Below are 21,996 nucleotides of genomic sequence, written 5' to 3'. Positions count from 1 at the left end.
TCCTACAATAGCTGTTTGAAAATGCTATGTCCTGACTCCCCTCCTGAGTTCTGACTACAATTACCATGTCTGCTAAGCCAAGCGATCATAGTCAGTGCGTGTCTGCATCACACACAGCTCTCCTATTCTCCTCTGTACCTGTCTTCAGCTCCTCCTTCCTCTTCCTGTCAACATGTTCTGCGTTTGTCTGCCCGGCTCTCATAATTCACCTGAAAAGCTCCTACCACCTCTGTATTAGCACAAGAAGTTATCTGTACATACAACACATGGGCACCCTGCAATCACGTGACTCCTTGGCTCCGTCTATCCTCTTCCCTCCCCAGCTGACGTCAGTGGCAGTGCTTGCGCACCCTGCCACCCACCAGAACTCTCAGCTGGCAGAGGAGAGAAAAGGCAACTTATCTTAACCACTTAAGCCCCGGACCAGTTTCCAGCTAAAGAACCAAGCCCCTTTTTGCGATTCGGCACTGCGTCGCTTTAACTGACAATTGTATGGCCATGCGACGTGGCTCCCAAACAAAATTGACGTCCTTTTTTCCCCCACAAATAGCTTTTTTTTGGTGGTATTTGATCACCTCTGTGTTTATTTTTTGCTCTATAAACAAAAATAGTGCGACAATCTTGAAAAAAAAAATCAATATTTTTTACTTTTTGCCAGAATATCCCCCTAAAATATATAAAAAAACATTTTCCTCAGTTTAGGCTGATACGTATTCTTCTACATATTTTTGGTAAAAAATAAATAAAAATTAAAAAAAGAAAATCGCAATAAGCATTTGATTTGATTGGTTTGCACAAGTTATAGCGTCTACAAAATAGGGGATAGTTTTATGGCATTTTTATGATTTTTTTTTTTTTTTACTAGTAATGGTGGCAATTAGCGATTTTTATTGTGACTGACATTATGGCGGACACTGACAATTTTTGGGACCATTGGCATTAATACAGCAATCAGTGTGATTAAAAATGCACCGATTACTGTAAAAATGTCACTGGCAGTGAAGGGGTTAACCACCAGGGGGCAGTGTAGGAGTTAGGTGTGTGCTTGTATGTTTTTTTAACTGTAGGGGGCGTGGCCTGGCGACTGACATCACTGATCGTCTTTCCCTATAACAGGGAACAGGCGATCAGTGACAACCTCAGTAGGAAGCACGAGGAGAGGTTTGTTTACACTTACCTCTCCTCGTTCCGCAGCTGTGTCCCGCGGCCACGGAGCTCAGGACCTGGTCGCGAGTGCGCCGCCGACGGCGGCATGCACGACCCACGGCTGGGCACTTAAAGGGAATGTACAGGTACGTGATAGTGCCCAGCCGTGCCATTCTGCCGACTTATATCGGTGTGAGGCGGTCCGACCAATTTATTTATTTATTTTTTAACTATGCAGACACAGACATATTAATATTACTCTCACTTGTTAGGTGACCTCTGTGCCCCCGATGTTTGTTTTCAAATCAAAAAGATAGTTTAAAAAAAAAAAAAAAATTGTGCACGGCTGGTTCCATCTTGATTGTGGGCATGTGAAAACCCACAAGCATTTACTTCCTGAATGCGGTGCATGCTGAGCTACCAGCAAACACCGCTCGTTCCCGCACATGCTTAGTGTTAACGGTGCTGAGTGCCGTAAACTTCCAGGTAGCTCCCAATACAGTGCGCCACCCTCCCAGAATACAGTGCGCCGCCGGGGATACACACCTACTCGCACGGGGACTCCTAAACACGAAGTTCAACTATAAAGATTACAAGGTAAAGAAACAGCCCAAAATTTTTTTTTTATCTTCATTTAGACATCTGTACAATGGCAGGAAGGGATGGATATAAACTTTACTATATGTGTGGACCTCCGCTTTAAAGGTGTGTTATCAGTACAGTTTAAGCATATTTATAATACAACACAGGCACAGGGGACCTTATTGTTCTAATTCAGAGTGGGTGGGACCATTTTATACAAGTGGCTTAACGACCACTTTAACACCACACCTAGCTTTTTCTTTGGCAAGTCTTCATTTCTCAGATTAGATTACAATTCTAGGTCAACATATGTATATTTAACCCTGCGACACTTTATACCATATCACAGATACAATGAACTTTACCTGAGCCAGAACCTGATGTGGACAGGTCAAAGATCAAATCTGGAAGAGTTTTATCTTTAGCCAAATACATTTCACATGATGGATCCTCTAAGTCCAGCCTCTGCCGATTGTGATACACTCGCTGGTGACAGTGGAACAGGACCACTACAATAAGGATAACACCCAGGAGAAATACTGGGCCAGCTATGACAGCCACAAGTTCCACCGGGCCCCAGCCTGATGGAGGTGGCTTCGTATAACCTGCAAAAAAAAAGAAATAATCTGAAATAGACGTAATAACTAGGTTTATTTCAAGACAAGAAGCTACAGTCTATTTCTTTCTAAGTGCCCCATTACTTAAATGCAACAACAGAATACATATAGTTATTGCTGAGAACATTCACAAACTAAACAGCAAGCTCTATACAAAACAATTTACGTATTGCCTTGTGTATTATATAGCTCCTACACAAAATTTGCCTCAGAATACTGTGCCTCCTGAACTCTACCCCTACCAACACTATTAACACAGGAAGTAGATGATTAGTATGGGAGGAAGCAGTATCCAGCCATGGTTGCTATGAGCAACCCCAAAGATTTCTTTTATCACATTTATAAATAATGCTTGTTGTCAGTTACCTTGTATGATAATATTTTTTTTATTCTCAAAACATTTCCACTTTTGAGAAACGCACTAAATATGAATCACCATCTAGTACTATAACATTTTTGCCAAAAAAATAAAAAGGAATTCATCACATAAATACGGGAAACACACATTGTTCTGCCTTATCGAGAATTTCCATTGCAACTAAAGGGAAATTGCATTTGATAAATGTATTCCCTATGAATCAGCATGGTGGAGTGGAGTCTGCATTCCTTATAGTGACCATATATAGACTTATGATTGCTCAGCCTGACCAGAGCCAAAAATTCCCAGCCACCAGGTATTAATACTAAAGGACCAGAGCTAAAATCATTACAAACAAAAATATCCTTAGGACTCCTTCACACGGATGTGCCTGGAGCCCGCTCTGCACAGCGGGGAAATAGCTCCGTCGATCCCCGCTGAGCAGGCAGATGACCGATCCTTCTCTGCCCACTGTGCAGGGACAGACCTGTCAGAGCACTGCTCTCCCCTATGGGGGATCGGATGAAGACGGGCCGCAGAGCCAGTTGTCACCCGATCTGCAGATAGATGGAAAGTAGGTTTTTCCTCCTTCGGATTGGAGCGCGTCAGATGTCAGCGGACATGTCACCGCTGACATCCGACGCACCATAGAGGTCTATGGAGCATCCGTTCAGGTCCTCCTAAAAAACCGACAAGCGGCCTGAACAGATCGTTCGCTTGAAAGAGGCCTTATGGTAAATAGCTAACCATGTGCTATTTACATACATAGGAAAAAACAATTAGGAGGTGTATGTGTTCAATAGCAAGTTTAAAAGTTAAATCTTTTTTTGGCAGGAACTGGAACATGCTGTCGTATACTCCAATCCAGAGCATCTCAAACATGCTCAATGGGTGACATGTCCAGTGAGTATGCTGGCCATGCAAGAACTGGGATGTTTTCGGCTTCCAGGAATTGTGTACAGATCCTTGCTACATGGGGCCGTGCATTATGCTTCAACATGAGGTGATGGTCGTGGATGAATGGCACAAGAATGGGCCTCAGGATCTTACCACAGTATCTCTGCATTCAAAATGCCATCAATAAAACGCATGTTCATTGTCCATAGCATATGCCTGCCTATACCATAACCCCACCACCACGGGCGGCTCGATCCACAACGCTGACATCAGCAAACCCAACCACACACACACACGCTGCCTGCCATCTGCCCTGTACAGTGAAAACCAGGATTCACCCGTGAAGAGAACACCTCTCCAAAGTGCCAGACACCATTGAATGTGAGCATGTGCCCACTCAAGTGGGTTACGATGGCAAACTGCAGTCAGGTCGAGACCCGGTGAGGATGAGCATGCAGATGAGCTTCCTTGAGACGGTCTGACAGTTTGTGCAGAAATTCTTTGGTTATGCAAGCCGATGGTTTCAGCAGCTGTCTGGGTGGCTGGTCTCAGACGATCTTGGAGGTTAAGATGCCGGTGTGGTTACACATAGTCTGCTGTTGTGAGGCCAGTTGGATGTACTGCCAAATTTACTGAGACCGCAATAGTAGAGAAATGAACATTCAATTCAAGGGCAACAGCTCTGGTGGACATTCCTGCAGTGAGCATGTCAATTGCCCGCTCCCTGAAAACTTGCAACATCTGTGGCCCTGTGCTGTGTGATAAAACTGCACATTTTAGAGTGGCCTTTTATTGTGGCCAGCCTAAATCACACCTGTGCAATAATCATGCTGCCTAATCAGCATCTTGATATGCCACACCTGTGAGGTGGATAGGTTATGTCGGCAAAGGAGAAGTGCTCACTAACAGATTTAGACTTGATTTGTTAATATTTGAGAGAAATAGGCCTTTTGTGCACAGAGTTGTAGATCTTTAAGTTCTGTTCATGATAAATAAGGGCAAACACAAAAGTGTTGCATTTATAATTTTGCTAGAGAATATACACATACATATATATATATATATATCATATATATAACTTTATGTGACAACACTGAAGAAATTACACTTTGCTACAATGTAAAGTAGTGAGTGTACAGCTTGTATAAGCGTGAATACTACAAGTGTAAATTTGCTGCCCCCCTCAAAAGAACTCACAGCTGGCAACAGAAGTGAGTACACCCCAAAGTGAAAAATGTCCAAATTGTCCCCAATTGGCCATTTTCTCTCCCCAGTGTCATGTGACACGTTAATGTTACAAGGTCTGTTGCTCTACATAAAGATGGCCCAGGCTATAAGATTACCCAGACCCTAAAACTGAGCTGCACCAAGGTGGCCAAGACCATACAGTGGTTTAACAGGTCAGGTTCCACTCAGAACACGCCAAAGTCGACCAAAGAAGTTGAGCACACTTGCTCAGCATCATATCCAGAGGTTGTCTATGATATAAATGTATGAGTGCTGCCAGCATTGCTGCAGAGGTTGAAGGGGGGGGGGGGGGGGGGGGTCAGCCTGTCAGTGCTCAGACCATACGCCACACACTGCATCAAATTGGTCTTTATGGCTCTCGTCCCAGAAGGAAGCCTCTTCTAAAGATGCACGAGAAAGCCGAAGTTTGCTGAAGACAAGAAGACTAAGGACATGGATTACTGGAACCATATCCTGTGGTCTGATGAACTTATTTGGTTCAGATGGTGTCAAGCATGTGTGGCGGCAACCAGAAGAGAAGTACAGAGACAAGTGTGTCTCTTATCTACAGTTAAGCATGGTAGTGGGACGGTCATGGTCTCAGGCTGCACGAGTGCTGTCAGCACTGGGGAGCTATAGTTCATTGAGGGAACCATGAATGCCAACAAGTACTGTGATATACTGAAGCAGAGCACGATTCCCCTCCGTTTATAGACTAGGCGACAGGGCAGTATTCCAACACAACGACCCCAAACGCATCTGCAAGACAACCACTGCCTTGCTAAAGAAGCTGAGGGTAAAGGTGATGGACTGGTCTAACATGACTCCAGACCAAAACACTATTGAGCATCCTCAAATGGAAGGTGGAGAAGCGCAAGGTCTCCAACATCCACCAGCTCTGTGATGTCATGGAGGAGTGGAAGAGGACCAGTGGCAACCTGTGAAGCTCTGGCGATTACTAAAAGGAAAATCCACTTTACACTAGTGCACTAGGAAGTGCAGGCATGGTAGATCTGAGGGGGACACGCAAGAAAAATAAAAAACAGCATTTTGCTGGTATATGAATGGATGATAAAATCAGCAGAGCTTCCCCGCAGATCTAAAGTGACTGACTTCCAAGTGCACTTGTAGTGCAAAGTGGATTTGCCTTTAGTAAATCAACCCCAAAGTGTCATATTTTCAGTGTTGTCACATGAAAATATATATTTACAAAAATATGAGGGATGTATTCACTTTTGTGAGATTATGTATCTATCACACAGGTCTGCACTCCAAGTTCTCCAACATGATATTATTATATATGCATGTATGTGTATGTATATATGTGTATGTGTGTGTGTATGTATATATGTGTATGCAGGGCCGCTGATAAGCCAGTACAGCTGACCCTGTTGTACCGGGCCCAGCCAGCAGGGGGGGCCCGAGCAATCTTAACAGCATTTAGAATAATAAAAAAAAAAAGAAAAAAGTCTGACTGCACAGGGCTGACCGATGGAGGAGGAGAGCATCACCGCAGGAGCCTGGATCTCAGATAACACAGGGGTCTATGGATAAGAGAAGAGGGGACATGTATTCCTATCAGCACCCGAGCCTCCCTCCCCCCTCCTTGGGAAGGACAGAACACCTGAGCTCTCCTCAAGGCAAGATAACAGGTGACAGATTGCATTCTTCTCCTGTGATCCCCGTTCTGCCTCTGTACAAATCTGTGCTGTAAACTTGCCCTGCACCTCAGCAGGACAGGTCTGGTGGAAGTGAAAGCTAAATTCATGAATATGTTAGGAAAATAATGGGACTTTTCAGGGACTACACACAGATGCATTTCACAAAATCATTCTTTTAATATAGTTGTATGTTGAATATATTTATATAACACCTGAAAAGTCCCAGTATATTCCTAACATATTCATAAAGTTGAGTATTAACAGCAAAGAAAGTGTATACATATATATAATACAGCCCATCTCCAGGAAATGAAATAAAGTCCAACCTTGCAGTGTGTGGAGGGGGGGGGGGGGGATAGACTCTTTCACTTACCTGTTTCCATGCTCCAGCCAGCTGCAGAGCCCTCTTCCTCCACCAAACCTCATCACATCGCAGGGGGGCTGAAGTGTGAGCAACTGGGCTTAGGTGTCTGTTTGTGAAGCAGTGATCAGCAGTGATCCAGAGGATCGCCGCTGATCACAGCCCATAAACAGTTTATGAACCAGAGATAATCAGGGGAGAAGTGTTTAAATATGTTCTCCCGCCGATCATCTCCGCACACTGAGAATACTCATTGAATGACACGGTAATGGCCACTTTATGAAGCTGCAATCTCAGCGCTTCACTGGCGATCTGTGTCAGAATTCACACTCCCCGATTCACCAGCTCAGAGGTGGAGAACCGGGGAGTGAAGAGAGAATCTGGGGGATCGGAGGAGGAAAGAGGAAGATGATTAACTTCCTTATGCCTCGTTCAGACCCCCCAACACTGTAACCATGTCCCCCTGTCATATTTATATATAATGTGTGTATATATATATATATATATATATATATATATATATATATATATAATGTTTGTGTATATACATGTATATAATGTCTGTGTGTGTATACATGTATATATTATGTAGGGGGACTCTTTATTTTACTAACATTAATCACACCGTGTGTCAGTGTATTGAGCTGTGATAATTTATCACTGCTTAATAAATTGACATCTCTGTGTATTGGTGAATTTCTAGTACTGTAATCTTGTAAAGTCTCACGAGATTCCAGTATTAGGGGCCGTTCTCCAGTGTTAGAAGCGTTTGTAGATCGCTTCACTCCTCCAAGGGTGAAGCGATCTACTCCGCTTTATAAACTGACATACAGAGGAGAAAGATCTCCTCTGTGAATGCCGGAGAATGAAGTAGTGAATAGATTTCACTGCTTCATAAAAGGACACCATAGTCAGTAAAACATACACAAGCGCTGTAGGGAACCATTCAGCGCTGGAAGAAGCCAGCTAAAGCAAGAAGTTGGGTAAAGCTGGGTACACACACATCAAAATTCAGTTTAGCAGTAATCGGACAAATTTTGATCTATGTGTAGCCCTCCGTGTTAGAAGTCAATCATTATACCACCTTGGTATATTCATATGCCATCCCACATACTGACTCCTACCACCTTTGATCACTTCAAATCACTGAAGTGGTCATTGTGGTTAGAGTGTTCCTTTAATATCTCTCAGAAAAAGTTAACCTCTGTATACTGATTCCATTTCATTTGATCATCCTCTAGTTGTGTTAAATTGGTGGGGGGTGCTGTCTGTATACCCTAGCCTCTCGGTATAGGGGCGGGGCCAGGGATGTGGCTAAAGGGGGCCCCATCAGGTAGGCTGTACGGGGCCCCATGATTTCTATCAGCAGCCCTGTGTGTATGTGTGTGTGTATGTATATATGTGTATGTATATATGTGTGTGTGTGTGTGTGTGTGTGTGTGTGTGTATGTATATATGTGTATGTGTGTGTATGTATATATGTGTATGTGTGTGTATCACACAAAGATGAATATTTCAGGTGGTTTTAATTACTTGGTAATTTATATCTCTTGACCAATCTAACAGCAAGAGTATCTCTGCCTGAATTCCTGGCTCCATCATCTCCACAGAGGCTAAAAACTTTTTAAACAGTAAATATCTTTGCGCCTTTATGGAAGTATAAAAAAAACCCAAGCAGGGAAACTAAGGACCCCAAACCCCAATAAAGGCAGGTGAGAAGACAGGAACATCAAAGATTCACATACCAGTGGGCACCAGGAGGTCCTTGCTGTTGCAGTCGTCTGTGTAGCAGCATTCAGTGTTGCGGATGTCCTCTGAACTTAGACAGTAGAATGGCTTTCCTACAGGTACAAGTTCACTCTTAGAAATGCATGTTCGCATTTGATATCTCATTCCGTCCATGTTGGAAATTGAGACCATACAGGCTCCGTCTGTCTCACATGTGTAGTTCGATTTGATGCAGCTAGAGCACAGACATCTAAGTGCTAAAGGGATTTAAAAAAAAAAAAAAAAAAAAAAAAAAAGAAGATTAAAATCAGTTTAACAATACTTACTGAAACATACAATATAGTGAAGACTGCTTTTTTTAAATGTATATGCTGCAAAAGGTCACTGTAACAAAGCAAATCACTTGTGTGATAGAACTCACACTGAAAAGTAATTTCACTGTATATTAGTTCCAGGGCAGACTTCTTGAGTTTATAATCATTGCACTAGACGTAATAGCTGATATCAGTCACACTGGTTGATTTTTTTCTACATAGTATTTTAAATAAACTGACAAAAAGCCAGGACTTTTCAGATGCAGCAAAAAAATATACTGCAAATACACCATCTCTCTTTTTTTTTATTGAAACAATCATATTAAAACATTTTTTAAATGAAAAAAAAATATGGAGATCTTTCCTTGGGAAGTCTATTGTGGGCCCTTGGTATAACCATAAACCTGGACATTCAATGTCGGATAGCACACCTTTTCACATATTACCCTGGTTACCCCACCCATCAAATCATTACAAACGCATATTTTCGTGCGGATTACGATGAGGCCCGGGTGAATTTGGCAGGTTTCTGAAATTCAGTTCATCTGCTCCATCAAGAACTATGAAAGAGTTGAATTCTCTCAGGTGAACACTTTGTACTGGGAAGTGCTACCTTGTCCTCAACCCAGCCCATAATCCTGTTGAAACCTTATTGCTATACAAATGTAACTATTTATAGGTCAAACGGGAATCTTTAGTTAAAGCGGAGGTCCACCCTAAAGTGGAGCTTCCGCTCATTGGAACCCTCTCCCTCTCCGGCGCCACAATTGGCACCTTTCAGGGGGGAGGGGGGTGCAGATACATGTACAGTACAGGTATCTGCACCCACTTCCGGCATAGATATCTGCAGAAGGTATGCCCCTTTCCGAAGGTCCCCCACTGTCTGCTGGGAAACACACGGATCCCAGAGACAGCGGGGACCATCCTTATTGCGCAGCGTGACTCGTGCATGCGCAGTAGGGAACCGGGAAATGAAGCTGCAAGGCTCCACTTCCTGATTCCCATACCCAAGATGGCGGCGGCAGCACCCGAGAGATCGGCTTCGGGTGCCGACATCGCGGGCGAGCTGGGCGGGTAAGTGTCATTATTTTAAAAGTCAGCAGCTGCAGTATTTGTAGCTGCTGCCTTTTTTTTTTTTTTTTTTTTTTTTTAAAGAAAAAACGGCGGACTCCCGCTTTAATCCATTTTTTTCAAATTAGTTTCACCTTGCTGAGCTGTATGAGAACTTTCCAAGCTTAGAATGTACAGATCTCCCCTCCGCACACAGAGGGACAGAAGAGCCACCTAGAGCTCTGCATTGTGGGAGACGGTTTTCCCATACCCTGAAGCATTGGATATTTTCTAGGGCTGAAACTAACGATTATTTTCATAATCGATTAGTTGGCCGATTATTCTTTCAATTAATCTCGGTTAATAGATTCTTTCATTCAGCAAATATACAAAGATTTTTCACATGAAGATTCTTGTCTGAAAATTGATGTGTGGCCAGCATAAGGCTTGGTACACACCTATGCAGTTTGCTTTTGATCAATTTATGCAGTGTATGTTGATTTTTGTGCACATGATTTGGCTGCGATTTCTTTTTTTTTTTTCTTTTTACTTTTTTGGCCAATTTGTCGTTTGGATTTAAAAAAATACAAATTGCTGCAAAAATGCACTACATGCTTTTCTGCAGCTTCTCCATTGAGGTATGGCATATTGAACCAAACAAGCACCGTTTTGCGTTGAAAAAGGTCCTGGACCCTTTCCAGCAGCTGAAAAAAGCATAGATGTGAATGTTAAATGAACTGTAGTGCGTTTCTGCAAAAAGCATTAAAAAAACACATGGGCGGGAACCAGATCTAAGACGTTTAGTAACCTAATGTTAAAAAAAAAAAAAATTAGCCCTTCATAGTATAATAAAAAAAAAAAATAATCGCTACTGTAAGGGGTTCATTTTTTACTGTGCAACAGTAAAAGTAATATTTACAGTAGCGATTATTTGCTCTTTTTGTACTATAAAGGGCTAATTTTAGTTTTTTTAACCCCATTATGTTACTGGCCGATTAATCGATTAGGAAATTAATTGATTATTATTTTCATAATCGATAAGTTGTCGATCGATTAATCGATTAGTAGTTTCGGCCCAGATATTTTCCATGCAGATGCTTTGGAGCAGGTACAATAAGGTGTATAATTGATAAATAAATCTTGCCTTCACCAATTTTAAGAAATCAGCAGTGGTGTTCAAAGTGTTGACAAACTTTGCAAGAGTATTAAAAAAACTAAAGTATAAATAAATTGCACCATGCTATAAAAACCTTTTACACCAATCTAAGAAGTGCAAACTCAAATAGAAATAACCAATCAAAATAATCACACACAAGAAACAATAGTGCAAATGAAATAAAATGTCAAAGTCCCATAGCCCATCTTTCTTCAAAATAAATATCCAACCACACACATAAGCATAAAGTTGTATAAAAATGTTCACTACACTATCACCAACTCCCATGGACAAATTATCACCTTCTGTGATAGTGATAATAAAGCCTATTTAAAAAAAAAAAAAAAAAAATGTTATACTTTGCCTGCTCTGTGTAGTGAGTTTTGCACAGAGCAGGCCTGATCCCCCTCTTCAAGCAGCGGGGGGTGATAATTGTATGGGCTTGCTCCCTATCCCCACCCCTGGCTGTAAATGACAGCAGCAGAGAAGCCATTGGTTCCCATTGCTGTCTGAGCCAATGGGGCGGCAGAGAGCTGGGACAGCAGCTGTTGTCTTGCACATCGCTGGATCAAGCTCAGGTAAGTATAAGGTGGACAGCTGCATATTCAAGGTTTATTTACCTTCATGCAAAGAGTGCATGAAGGAAAACAAAAACAAACAGCTTTTACAGCCATTTTAATATAAAAATATCAGACTTACAAAGTCCCTTTACAAAACAGGGATGGGCTCTAATGGAGGATTAATCTCTCTCTCTCAGAACAAACAGCATGGAGGAATGTAAATGAGTAAACAAAAAAAAAAATTAAAAAAAAAAAGTGCTCTCAGCATTGTTTAAAATCAAGCAATGTTAATTAAGGCCCCGTTTACATATTGCTTAGGTTCCTGCTTGTGATTTAAAAAGTGCGTATCACACACAGAAGTGCATGTCACGCATAGGGCAGCCCATTCAATTAAATAGTCTTCCCTATGGGTGTTTGTTGCAGTAAAACTCCAGAACCAAATCTGGGCCCTGAGCGAGACACGATTTTACATGCAAATTTTGCTGTGATTCTCGCACATTTTCATTGCGCGACAATTGCTCTGTATGGGGTGCTAGTCAGGGTGGTACCCAAACCTGTGTCTTAACACTATTTAGCATTGCGGGCAGAACTGCAGAAATTCTACACTCTATTACAAATCACCTACATGTGATCAGGGACTAAAAACTCACTCACATTAGGGCTTTATGCACACTGGACGTTTTTACAGCTGCTGTTTTGGATAGACTTTTTTTTTTTTTTTTAACTGCCTCTAAACTCCCCTGCATGCTACCCTATGTGTCCATGCCCACATAGGCTTTTATCAGGATTCCAGTGGCCTCGCTCTTTAACGTAGCTTACACACTAGGCTAAACACTGCTAAACACCAGCAAAAAAAACACCAAAAACATTTGCTTTTTTTCACTTGCATACATACACACACGTGATCCTGCACTTTCAGATGTCAGTGCATGTCTGCCGGCACCTGCTGATAGTTCTGTACACAGGCAGAACAGTGATCTGCCTATGTAAATAAGGTAGATTGCCTCATCAGTACAGAAGGCATTGATCATGTGTTCCTGCGAAACAGTCCAGCTATAAGTCGCTGACTGCCACCATTACTGATAAAAAATAAAAAAATAAAATAAGAATTCCATAAATATATCCCGTAGTATGTAGACACTAAGGTTTGCGTAAACCAATCAATATACGCTTATTGGGATTTTTTTTAACCAAAAATATGTAGCAGCCTAAATTGATAAAGAAATTAGATTTGGATTATTAAAAAAAAAAATTATTGGATGGAATTTAGATTAGAAAAAGTAAAAAAAAATAAAAAAATAAATAAAGTTTCAGCAGGGTTTCCTAATGAAGGCACTCAGCAAGTTTACTCATTGAGTGAGTTTGTTACATCAGAAGCGTATATTTTGGTTATTTACACTCACTGCCAACTTTATTAGGTACACCTGTTCAATTGCTTGGTAACACAAACTGCTAATCAGCCAATCACATGGCAGCAACTCAATGCATTTAGACATCTAGACGTGGTAAAGATGACCTGCTGAAGTTCAGAGCACCAGAATGGGGAAGAAAGGGGATTTAAGAAACTTTGAACGTGGCACGGTTGTTTGTGCCAGACGGGCTGGTCTGAGTATTTTAAAAACTGCTGATCTACTGGGATTTTCATGCACAACCATCTCTAAAGTTTAAAGGGAATACTCCGATAAAGAGAAAATATCCAGTGAGTGGCAGTTGTGTGGACGAAAAATGTCAGGAGAATGGGCAGACTGGTTCAAGATGATAGAAAGGCAACAGTAACTCAACTAACCATTCATTACAACCAAGGAATGCAGAACGCCATCTCTGAATGCACAACACATCGAACCTTGAAGCAGATGGGTTACAGTGGAAGACCACACTGAGTGATACTCCCGTCAGCCAGCAACAGGAAACTGAGGCTACAATTCACACGTTTAGAAGATTGGGAAAAACATTGCCTGGCCTGAATAGTCTCGATTTCAGCTGCGACATTCAGATGATAGGGTCAGAATTTGGCATAAATAAAGGAAGTATGGAGCCATGCGTTCATATTATCAATGGTTCAGGCTGGTGCTGGTGTATTAGTGGTCTATAGTCAGGAAGATAACGGAGAGTTTAATAAAAAAAAAAAAACCCACAGACTAGTTCTTTCTGGAAAAAAATAATAATTTAAGCGACAGCATGGATTCATGAAAGAGAAGTTGTCAAACAAAGCCGATTTCTTTTTAGGAGGTGGTAAGTAAATTCTTGGACAGAGGGGCGGCTGCGGACGTGGCATACTTGGATTTTGCAAAAGCTTTCGACACTCCCCACACGCGGCTAATGTAAGGTAAAGTCTACAGGCTTGGTAAGACAAATTTGTAAATGGATAGAAAACTGGTTAAGAAAAACTAATTCAGAGAGTGGTTAAAGATTCTTACTCTGAATGGTCTAAGGTTATCATTGGTGTACCCCAAGGTTCAGAGTTGGGACCCTTACTTATTAACATATGTTTCTAATGATATAGGTTCTTGGATAAAAAAAAAAAAAAACACATTTTGGTTTTTGCAGATGACACTAAGCTATGCAGTGGAATAACATCCTTACAGCATGTCTCCAATTTACAAACAGAACTCAATGCTTTGTTGAATTGGGCAGCTAAGTGGCAAATGAGGTTTAAGGTTGATAAATGTAAAGTTATGCATTTGGGCGGTTAAGAATATGCATGCATCATACATACTAGGGGGAGTACAACTGGAGGAATCAATAGTAGAGAAGGATCTGGGGGTTGTGGTAGATCATAAGCTCAATAATAGCATGCAATGCAAACCTACAGTTTCCAAAGCGAGCAAAGGCCTTTCTTGTATTCCTAGACATGGACACCAGAGATATTTTGCCCCGGTACAAATTAGTAAAACCTCATCTGGAATATGCAGCTCAGTTTTGGCCACCAGTTCTCAAAAAAGATATCAAAACTGGAGAAAGTGCAGAGAAGGGCAACCAAACTTATAAGAGGCATGGAGGAGCTCAGCTATGAGAAAAGATTACAGGAACTGAATTTATTCTCTCTTGATCTTGGAGATTAAGGGAGATATGACCAACATGTACAAAAACATAAGTGGTCCATACTTGGTGTGGAGTTATTCACTTTAAGGTCATCACAGACAAGAGGGCATTCGTTACATCTAGAGGGAAAAAAAGATTTAATCTCCAAATACAGAAAGGTTTCTTCACAGTAAGAGCTGTGAAAATTTGAAATATACTCCCTCCAAAGGTAGTTCTGGCAAGCTCAGTAGATTGCTTTAAAAAAGACCTGGATTCTTTCCAAAATGTACACAATATAACTGGGTACTGACATTTATAGGTAAAGTTGATCCAGGGATTTCCTCTCGGGAAGGAATTTTTTTCCCCTGCTGTAGCAAACTGAATCATGCTTTGCTATGGTTTTCCGCCTTCCTCTGGATCAACTGTGGGTGAATGATTGTATTATTTCCCCCCCCCCCCCCTCTTTTTTGGTTGAACTAGATGGACTTGTGTCTGTGTTCAATCTGACTATGCAACTATGAGTAATGATGTGATATTTTCTTGCCACACTTTGGGCCCCTTAGTACCAATCGTTTAAATGCCATGGCCTACAATGTTGACCATGTCCACCCCTTTATGACTACAGTGTATCATCTTCTGATGGCTACTTCCAGCAGGACAATGCACCATGTCACAAAGCTCAAATCTCACCACCGTTTTCTGAACATGAAAATGAAGCCACTATACTCCAATGGCCTCCACAGTCACCAGATCTCAATCAAATAGAGCAACATTGGGATGAGGTGGAACGGGAGAGTCGCATCATGGATGTGTAGCCAACAAATCTGCAGCAACTGCTTGATGCTACCATGTCAATATGGACCAAATGTAATGGATGTTTACAACAACTTGTTAAATCTATACTATGAAGAATTAAAGTGGATGTAAACCCTCTCCTATACTCAGTGAAGTGAACAGCCTCAGATGATATAGGGATATAACAAATTTTCCTACATAAGTTTTACATGTATAACTGATGTCTTTCCATTTCTACAATCTTTAGAACGTGCATATCCTGTTATAACTCTTTCTTCCTGTTCCAGCACCGAGTGTGGAGTCTGGGCATACACTGTGTGAGCTGATTGGAGGAAGGGCGCCCCCCCTCCCTCCACATAGGCAGAGGAATGAAGAAACGTACAGAGCTGTACTGTGAATAGTAAGTCCCTCCCCACAAATTTCCAGCTTATTTTCTCTCACGTGTCGGAGAACTTGTCAGAAGTCATCATGCTGATAACAGAGGAACAGAGCAGCAGAAAGAAATGGCACACAGAGCTTTGGGGGGAGAGAGAGGGAGAGAGAAGTAAAGAATACAGATATATGTGCCCAGGTCAGATTTCATAAATGGGGTTTACAACCACTTTAAGGCAGTTCTGAAAGTAAAAAGGAGGTCCAACCTGGTACTAGCAAGGTGTACCTAATAAAGTGGCCGGTTTTCGTATATTTTACGTTGCACTTATTAGATTGATTAGTGTATAAGGCTGTTTGTTATAGCACCGTGCAATCTATTTTTTCATACTCTTGCAAAGTAGCTATCATAAGGCACCTTACTCTTGCTGTCCTGATCCATCAACTGCCAGAAAACGACTGGTATTCCTGCACATAGGGGAACATTTGTATACTCCAAGAGTGTCTCATATTGCATTATTCTCTTCTATGCAGACAGTTGCTATGCCCAATCACTGCCACAGCAAACACTACAATTTCCAGAATGTTTGCAACTTTACTAGATTTTGGGAGGCTGCTACAGCAGGGTTGGGACCAGAGAGAAGCATCAACAAGGTGGAGGCAACTCGTGGTGCTGGCTAAGCTTCTGAATTACATTCATTTTTGCACTCACTGTATTAGAGCATGGGGTTCTTGAACTTATGATTTAGCAGTAAGCAGCATTAGTTCTCTGGCACTTCTTGTTTAAAAAGCTTTATCAAGTAAAATCTTTTATTTTTTATTTTTTCCCCATTACAGATTTTGCAATCACTTGCGAAAATAAATTGCATAATACTGAGTCATTAGAATGTTGATGGGAAAGACAGGTCCTTCTTTTTCCCATAAACTGGTACAAACCTTTTGTCAAAAGCAATAAAGCTACAAGTGGAACTCCAGTTTCCTAAATCAAAATATATAGAATAGCAAAAAAAAAAAAAAAAAAAAAAAAGCAGCTCTTGCTACAAACACTCATCTGATCCCCCAAACCTTCACTCTGTCAGGTTGCAAGATTGCCAGTGTCATGGACCCAACAGTAAAAAAGGTATGTATTAAGGGGAAAGAAAACTGGTGTGGGAGGCAAAAAGGAAGCCTTTTTAAAATACCGGAGTTATACTTTAAATCTTTTAGTAAAATGAATTCAAAACTTAACACTCACTTAAAAGTGATTATAAAGTCTAGTTTCTTTTCCAAAAAAATAAATAAACATGTCATACTTACCTGCTCCGTTGCAATGGATTTGCACAGAGCAACCCAGATCATCCTCCTCGGGTCCCTCTTCTGTGCTCCTGGCCCCTCCCTTCTGTTCAGAGCCCCCACAGCAAGCAGCTTGCTATGGGGGCATCCAAGCTGAGTCACAGCTCCCTGTGTCCAGACACTGCGCCCCGGCCCCCCTCTCTCCCGATTGGCTAGCTGGCAGAGCAGGAGGAGCCAAGGGCACCACTGTTGTCTCAACCAATCAGGAAGGAGAATTTTGGATGGCTGAGAGAGTCATGGGCATTGCTGGACAGAGAGGGATGTCAGATAAGTGTTGGGGGGGTGGGGGGTTGAGTGAGACTGCTGCACACAGAAGGCTTTTATTTTAAATGCAAAGAATGCATTAAGATAAAAAAATAAAATTCTGCCATTACAACCCCTTTAAGTAGGATATACACGTTTCGTTTTTCGTTCAGAGCAGGTTGAACGGAAAAAAAAAAAAAAAAAACAAATGCCAGGACCACGCTACATTTTTTTGTGCACCATGCGAGGTTAGCCCAGCGATCTCCCCCCGCTGAGCTGCCGCATTTAAAATAATGTACAAGTGAATGTGAGAGATGACATCATTAAGAGAACTAGGGAGGAGGTGGAATCCTTATTGGTAGAGCTCCAAAGGGATGAAGCTAAGGGGAAAATACTGGGAGTATGCTATAGGCCCCCCTAACCTGAGGGAGGAGGTGGACCTCCTATCACAATTTGGATTAGCAGCAAGGATGGGAAGTGTCATCATAATGGAGGATTTTAATCATCCAGACAGACTGGGGAGAGGGAACCACGCATTCATCATAAAGCATTACTAGATCTACTGATTATCAACAATACAGATCGGATCACGAATGTGGAAATACGGGGCAATTTAGGAAACAGCAATCACAGGTCAATTGGCTTCAGTATAAAATAACACAAACAGGAAACATAAGGGGAATACAAAGACACCGAATTTCAAAAGTGCCAACTACCCTAAACTATATTAAATAAAGGCATTAGCCAGTGCATCCCATTGGGTAATAAATTTAAAAGGGCGAACAAAAGTCCTGGATGGCTTAACGCCGATGTAAAAATGCATATAAAAAGCAGAGAAGGCCTTTAAAAAATACAAGGTTAAAGGATCATTATCAGCATTCAGACTATATAAAGAATGCAACAAGAAATGTAAGGGTGCAATTAGGGAGGCTAAGATAGAACATGAAAGACAACAGAGGAGAGCAAAAAAAAAAAAAAAAAAAAAAAATCAAGAAATTCTTTATGTAAACAGTAAAAAAGGGAGGACCATATTAGCCCCATAAAGAATGAGGAAGGACATCTGGTTACAAAGGATGGGGAGATGGCGAAGGTATTGAATTTTTTCTTCTCAGTCTTCACAAGGTAATCGGGGGGCCTTTAGTAACCAAAACTGCAGTGCTTATTCTCATGACACATCACAGGAAGCACCCTCACAGGACAGAATTAGAAAACTTAACATTAATAAATCTCCGGGACTGGATGGCTTGCACCTGAGGGTACTTGGGGAACTCAGTCAATTGCCAGACCATTGTTCCTAATTTTTACTGACAGTCTGACTGGAATGGTACCAGCAGATTGGAGAAAAGCCAATGTAGCACCAATATTTAAAAAGGGACCAAAATACATCCCTGGGAATTACAGACCAGTTAGCCTAACATCAATAGTGTGCAAGCTCTTGAAGGGGATAAGGCACTATATACAATATATTAAAAATGAAAACTGTTTCAGCAGTAATCAGCATGGATTCATGAAAAATCTCTTGCCAAACCAATCTATTAACCTTCTATGAGGAAGTGAGTTGCTATCTAGACAAAGAAAGGCCTGTAGACGTGGTGTATCTGGATTTTGCAAAAGCATTGGACACAGTTTCCCATAAATGTTTACTGTACAAAACAAGGTCTGTTGGCATGGACCATAGGCAGAGTACATGAATTGAAACCTGGCTACAAGGGCGAGTTCAGAAGATGGTGATAAATGGGGAACACTCGGAATGGTCAGGGGTGGGTAGTGGGGTCCCACAGGGTTCTGTGCTTGGACCAATCCTATTTAATTTATTCATAAAGACCTGGAGGATGGAGTAAACATTTCAATCTCTGCATTTGCGGATGATACTTAGCTAAGCAGCGCAATAACTTCTCCGCCGGATGTGGAAACCTTGCAAGACGATCTGAACAAATAGGGTGGGCAACTACATGGCAAATGAGGTTTAATGTAGAAAAATGTAAAATAATGCATTTGGGTGGCAAAAATATGAAGGCAATCTATACACTAGGGGGGGGGGGGGGGGGGGGGAGAACCTCTGGGGGAATCTAGGATGGAAAAAGACCTGAGGGTCCCAGTAGATGATAGGCTCAGTAATGGCATGCAAAGCCCAGCTGCTAACAAAGCAAACAGAATATTGGCATGCAATAACTTCAGGGATAAAGTGATAATTCTCCCACTCTACAAGACTCTGGTCCAGCCACATCTAGAGTATGCTGTCCAGTTCTGGGCACCAGTCCTAAGGAAGGATGTACTGGAAATGGAGCGAGTACAAAGAAGGGCAACAAAGCTAATAAAGGGTCTGGATGATATTAGTGAAGAAAGGTTACGATCATTGAACTTATTCTCTCTGGAGAAGACACTTGAGAGGGAATATGATTTCAATGTACAAATACCATTACTGGTGACCCCACAATAGGGATAAAAACTTTTTCGCAGAAGGGGGATTTAACAAGACACGTGGCTATTCATTAAAATGAGAAGAGAGGTTTAACCATAAACTGGTTCTTTACTGTAAGAGTGGCCAGGATGTGGAATTCCCTTCCACAGGCGGTGTTCTCAGCGGCGAGCATCGATAGTTTAAAAAAAAAAAAAACAGTTAGATAAGCACCTGAACGACCAAATTTTTTGCACTTCAAATAGTCACAAATGTATCTATTAAAAACGCCTATAAATGAAACGCGTCTAAACCTATGTTACCAAGTTTGCAAGATGTTATAGGCATTTGCTGTTCCAAATGCCTCTGAACATCCGTCCTGAAAACTTTTTTGCTTTCCTTTTCTTTTCTGTGCTGATAAGATAACAGAGGAGAGTTCAGAGGCTGCTGAAAAAACAAAAAAAACTTCCAAATGCTCCTAAATGCTCGTTTACCAGCAGCAGTTTACATGAGGCCTAAGGAATCTTTTGGCAGCAGTAAAAATGCAACTAAATAGCTCTATTTCAGATGTGTAATAATCAGTACTGAAACAAGCGGTGTCTCCAGCTTGAGAATACTTTATTACAGATCTGAAATGTTACCATATAACTGGAGTGTATGTATACTGCTGTACCTCTACTTTAGTATTTAATAAAAACCTGGACATAAACTCCCTTGCGTTAGTGAACTTTTGGATTTCAAATTGGATCTTGCTCCTTTGTGTCCAGAGGATTGGATGGCACACTAGTTTATGCTTTTCACATCATTTAAAATAATTCCATAGGAGATTCCCCTTAAAGTGGTTGTAAATCCTTACAAACCACTTTAACCTACAGGTAAGCCTAGATTAAGGCTTACCTGTAGGTCCAAGAAATATCTCCTAAACCTATACGGTTTAGGAGATATTTACAAAAAGACAGCCACCGCTGTCTACGGCACATGCGCCGTAGACAGCGGCGTGCAGGCCGCAGCGATATGCCGCAAGTGTCGGCTCCCATGCGCGGGAGTGACGCCATCGCTGCTGCGGCGAATCACAGCGCCGGAGCAGCAAGACCCCGGAAGTCACTCCGGGATCCATGGCAGCGGCGGTCATGAAGACGGAGGACCGCTTTGGGGGTTTCGTTGTCAGGTAAGTTATTCATAATGAGCTAGTATGCTATGCATACTAGCTCATTATGCCTTTGCCTTGCAGGTTGCTTTCCCCCCACCCCCCATGGGTTTACAAGCACTTTAAGCCCCATACAAACTATCAGATTTTCTGCTTATTTTTGTCTTCAGATTTACCAAAACCATGTAGTTAGTACAAGGGCCTGCCTGATTGCATACAAATTGAAACTAAGTTTGACCTCATTATATGGTTTTTGGTAAATCTGAAGGGAAAAAAAAAACTGCAGAAAATCTGATAGTGTGTATGGGGCTTTAAACCTGGCAGAGATTCTACTAAAAATGTTATGAAAAATGTGTCTGTGCAATGCTATTGAAATGCTATTTTTTTGGAAAAGCACACACACAAATATATACCCCAATTTTTTTATAATAGGAAACACGATGCTATGCTGAGTAAATAGATACCCAACATGTCACGCTTTAAAATTGCACACGCTCTTGGAATGACAGCAAATTGCGGTCCATGGGGACACTTTAGATGCCTTTACAGGTTCTCATTTCAAATTACAGAAGTAGTCGAGCACTAGAGTTATTGCTCTCATGCCAACATTCACAGCGATACATCACATGTGTGGTGGGAACACCATTTGCTTTTTTTTTTTTTTACACTGTCCCTTTCGTTTTTTTTTCATCACTTTTAGGCCTCATGGACACTGGATATTTTTACAGCTGCTGTTTTTGGCTTCAACCGTTTTTTTTCTAGAGCCAGTAAACTCCCCCCAGCATGTTATCCTATGTGTCCATGCACACATAGGCTGTTATCAGTTTTTTGGCATGGGTGTTTTCTGGCTGTGGAAAAAAAAACACACACACACACACACACACACACACACACACACACACACACACACAACTTGTGGGTTTTAAGAGGAGTTTCTGTAAAAATGCGCCAACGCTGATAAAAGCTTGAGATGCTAAAAACCACTGAAAATAGGTGACTATTCTGTGTTTATCAGCATTTAAGCCATAGGCTTT

The 21,996-nt window shown here is 41.5% G+C and overlaps 1 protein-coding gene across 1 annotated transcript in view; it reads right to left on the bottom strand.

Annotated features, from left to right (window-relative positions):
* ACVR1B (activin A receptor type 1B) overlaps positions 1 to 21,996 on the bottom strand; it is a 92,510-nt gene that overhangs the window by 35,066 nt on the left and 35,448 nt on the right. Inside the window, exons 2-3 of the mRNA XM_077483278.1 lie at positions 8,595 to 8,834; positions 2,094 to 2,333 (exon numbers count right to left, since the gene is read on the bottom strand). Coding sequence (XP_077339404.1) covers positions 2,094 to 2,333; positions 8,595 to 8,834 — 480 coding nt within the window. The remainder of the gene's footprint in view (positions 1 to 2,093; positions 2,334 to 8,594; positions 8,835 to 21,996) is intronic.

The sequence above is a fragment of the Lithobates pipiens genome, unplaced genomic scaffold, assembly GCF_037356315.1.
Source record: "Lithobates pipiens isolate NorthernLeopardFrog02 unplaced genomic scaffold, aLitPip1_a1.2 Scaffold_16, whole genome shotgun sequence".
NCBI lineage: Eukaryota > Metazoa > Chordata > Amphibia > Anura > Ranidae > Lithobates > Lithobates pipiens.
This window is presented reverse-complemented; position numbering and strand designations above follow the sequence as displayed.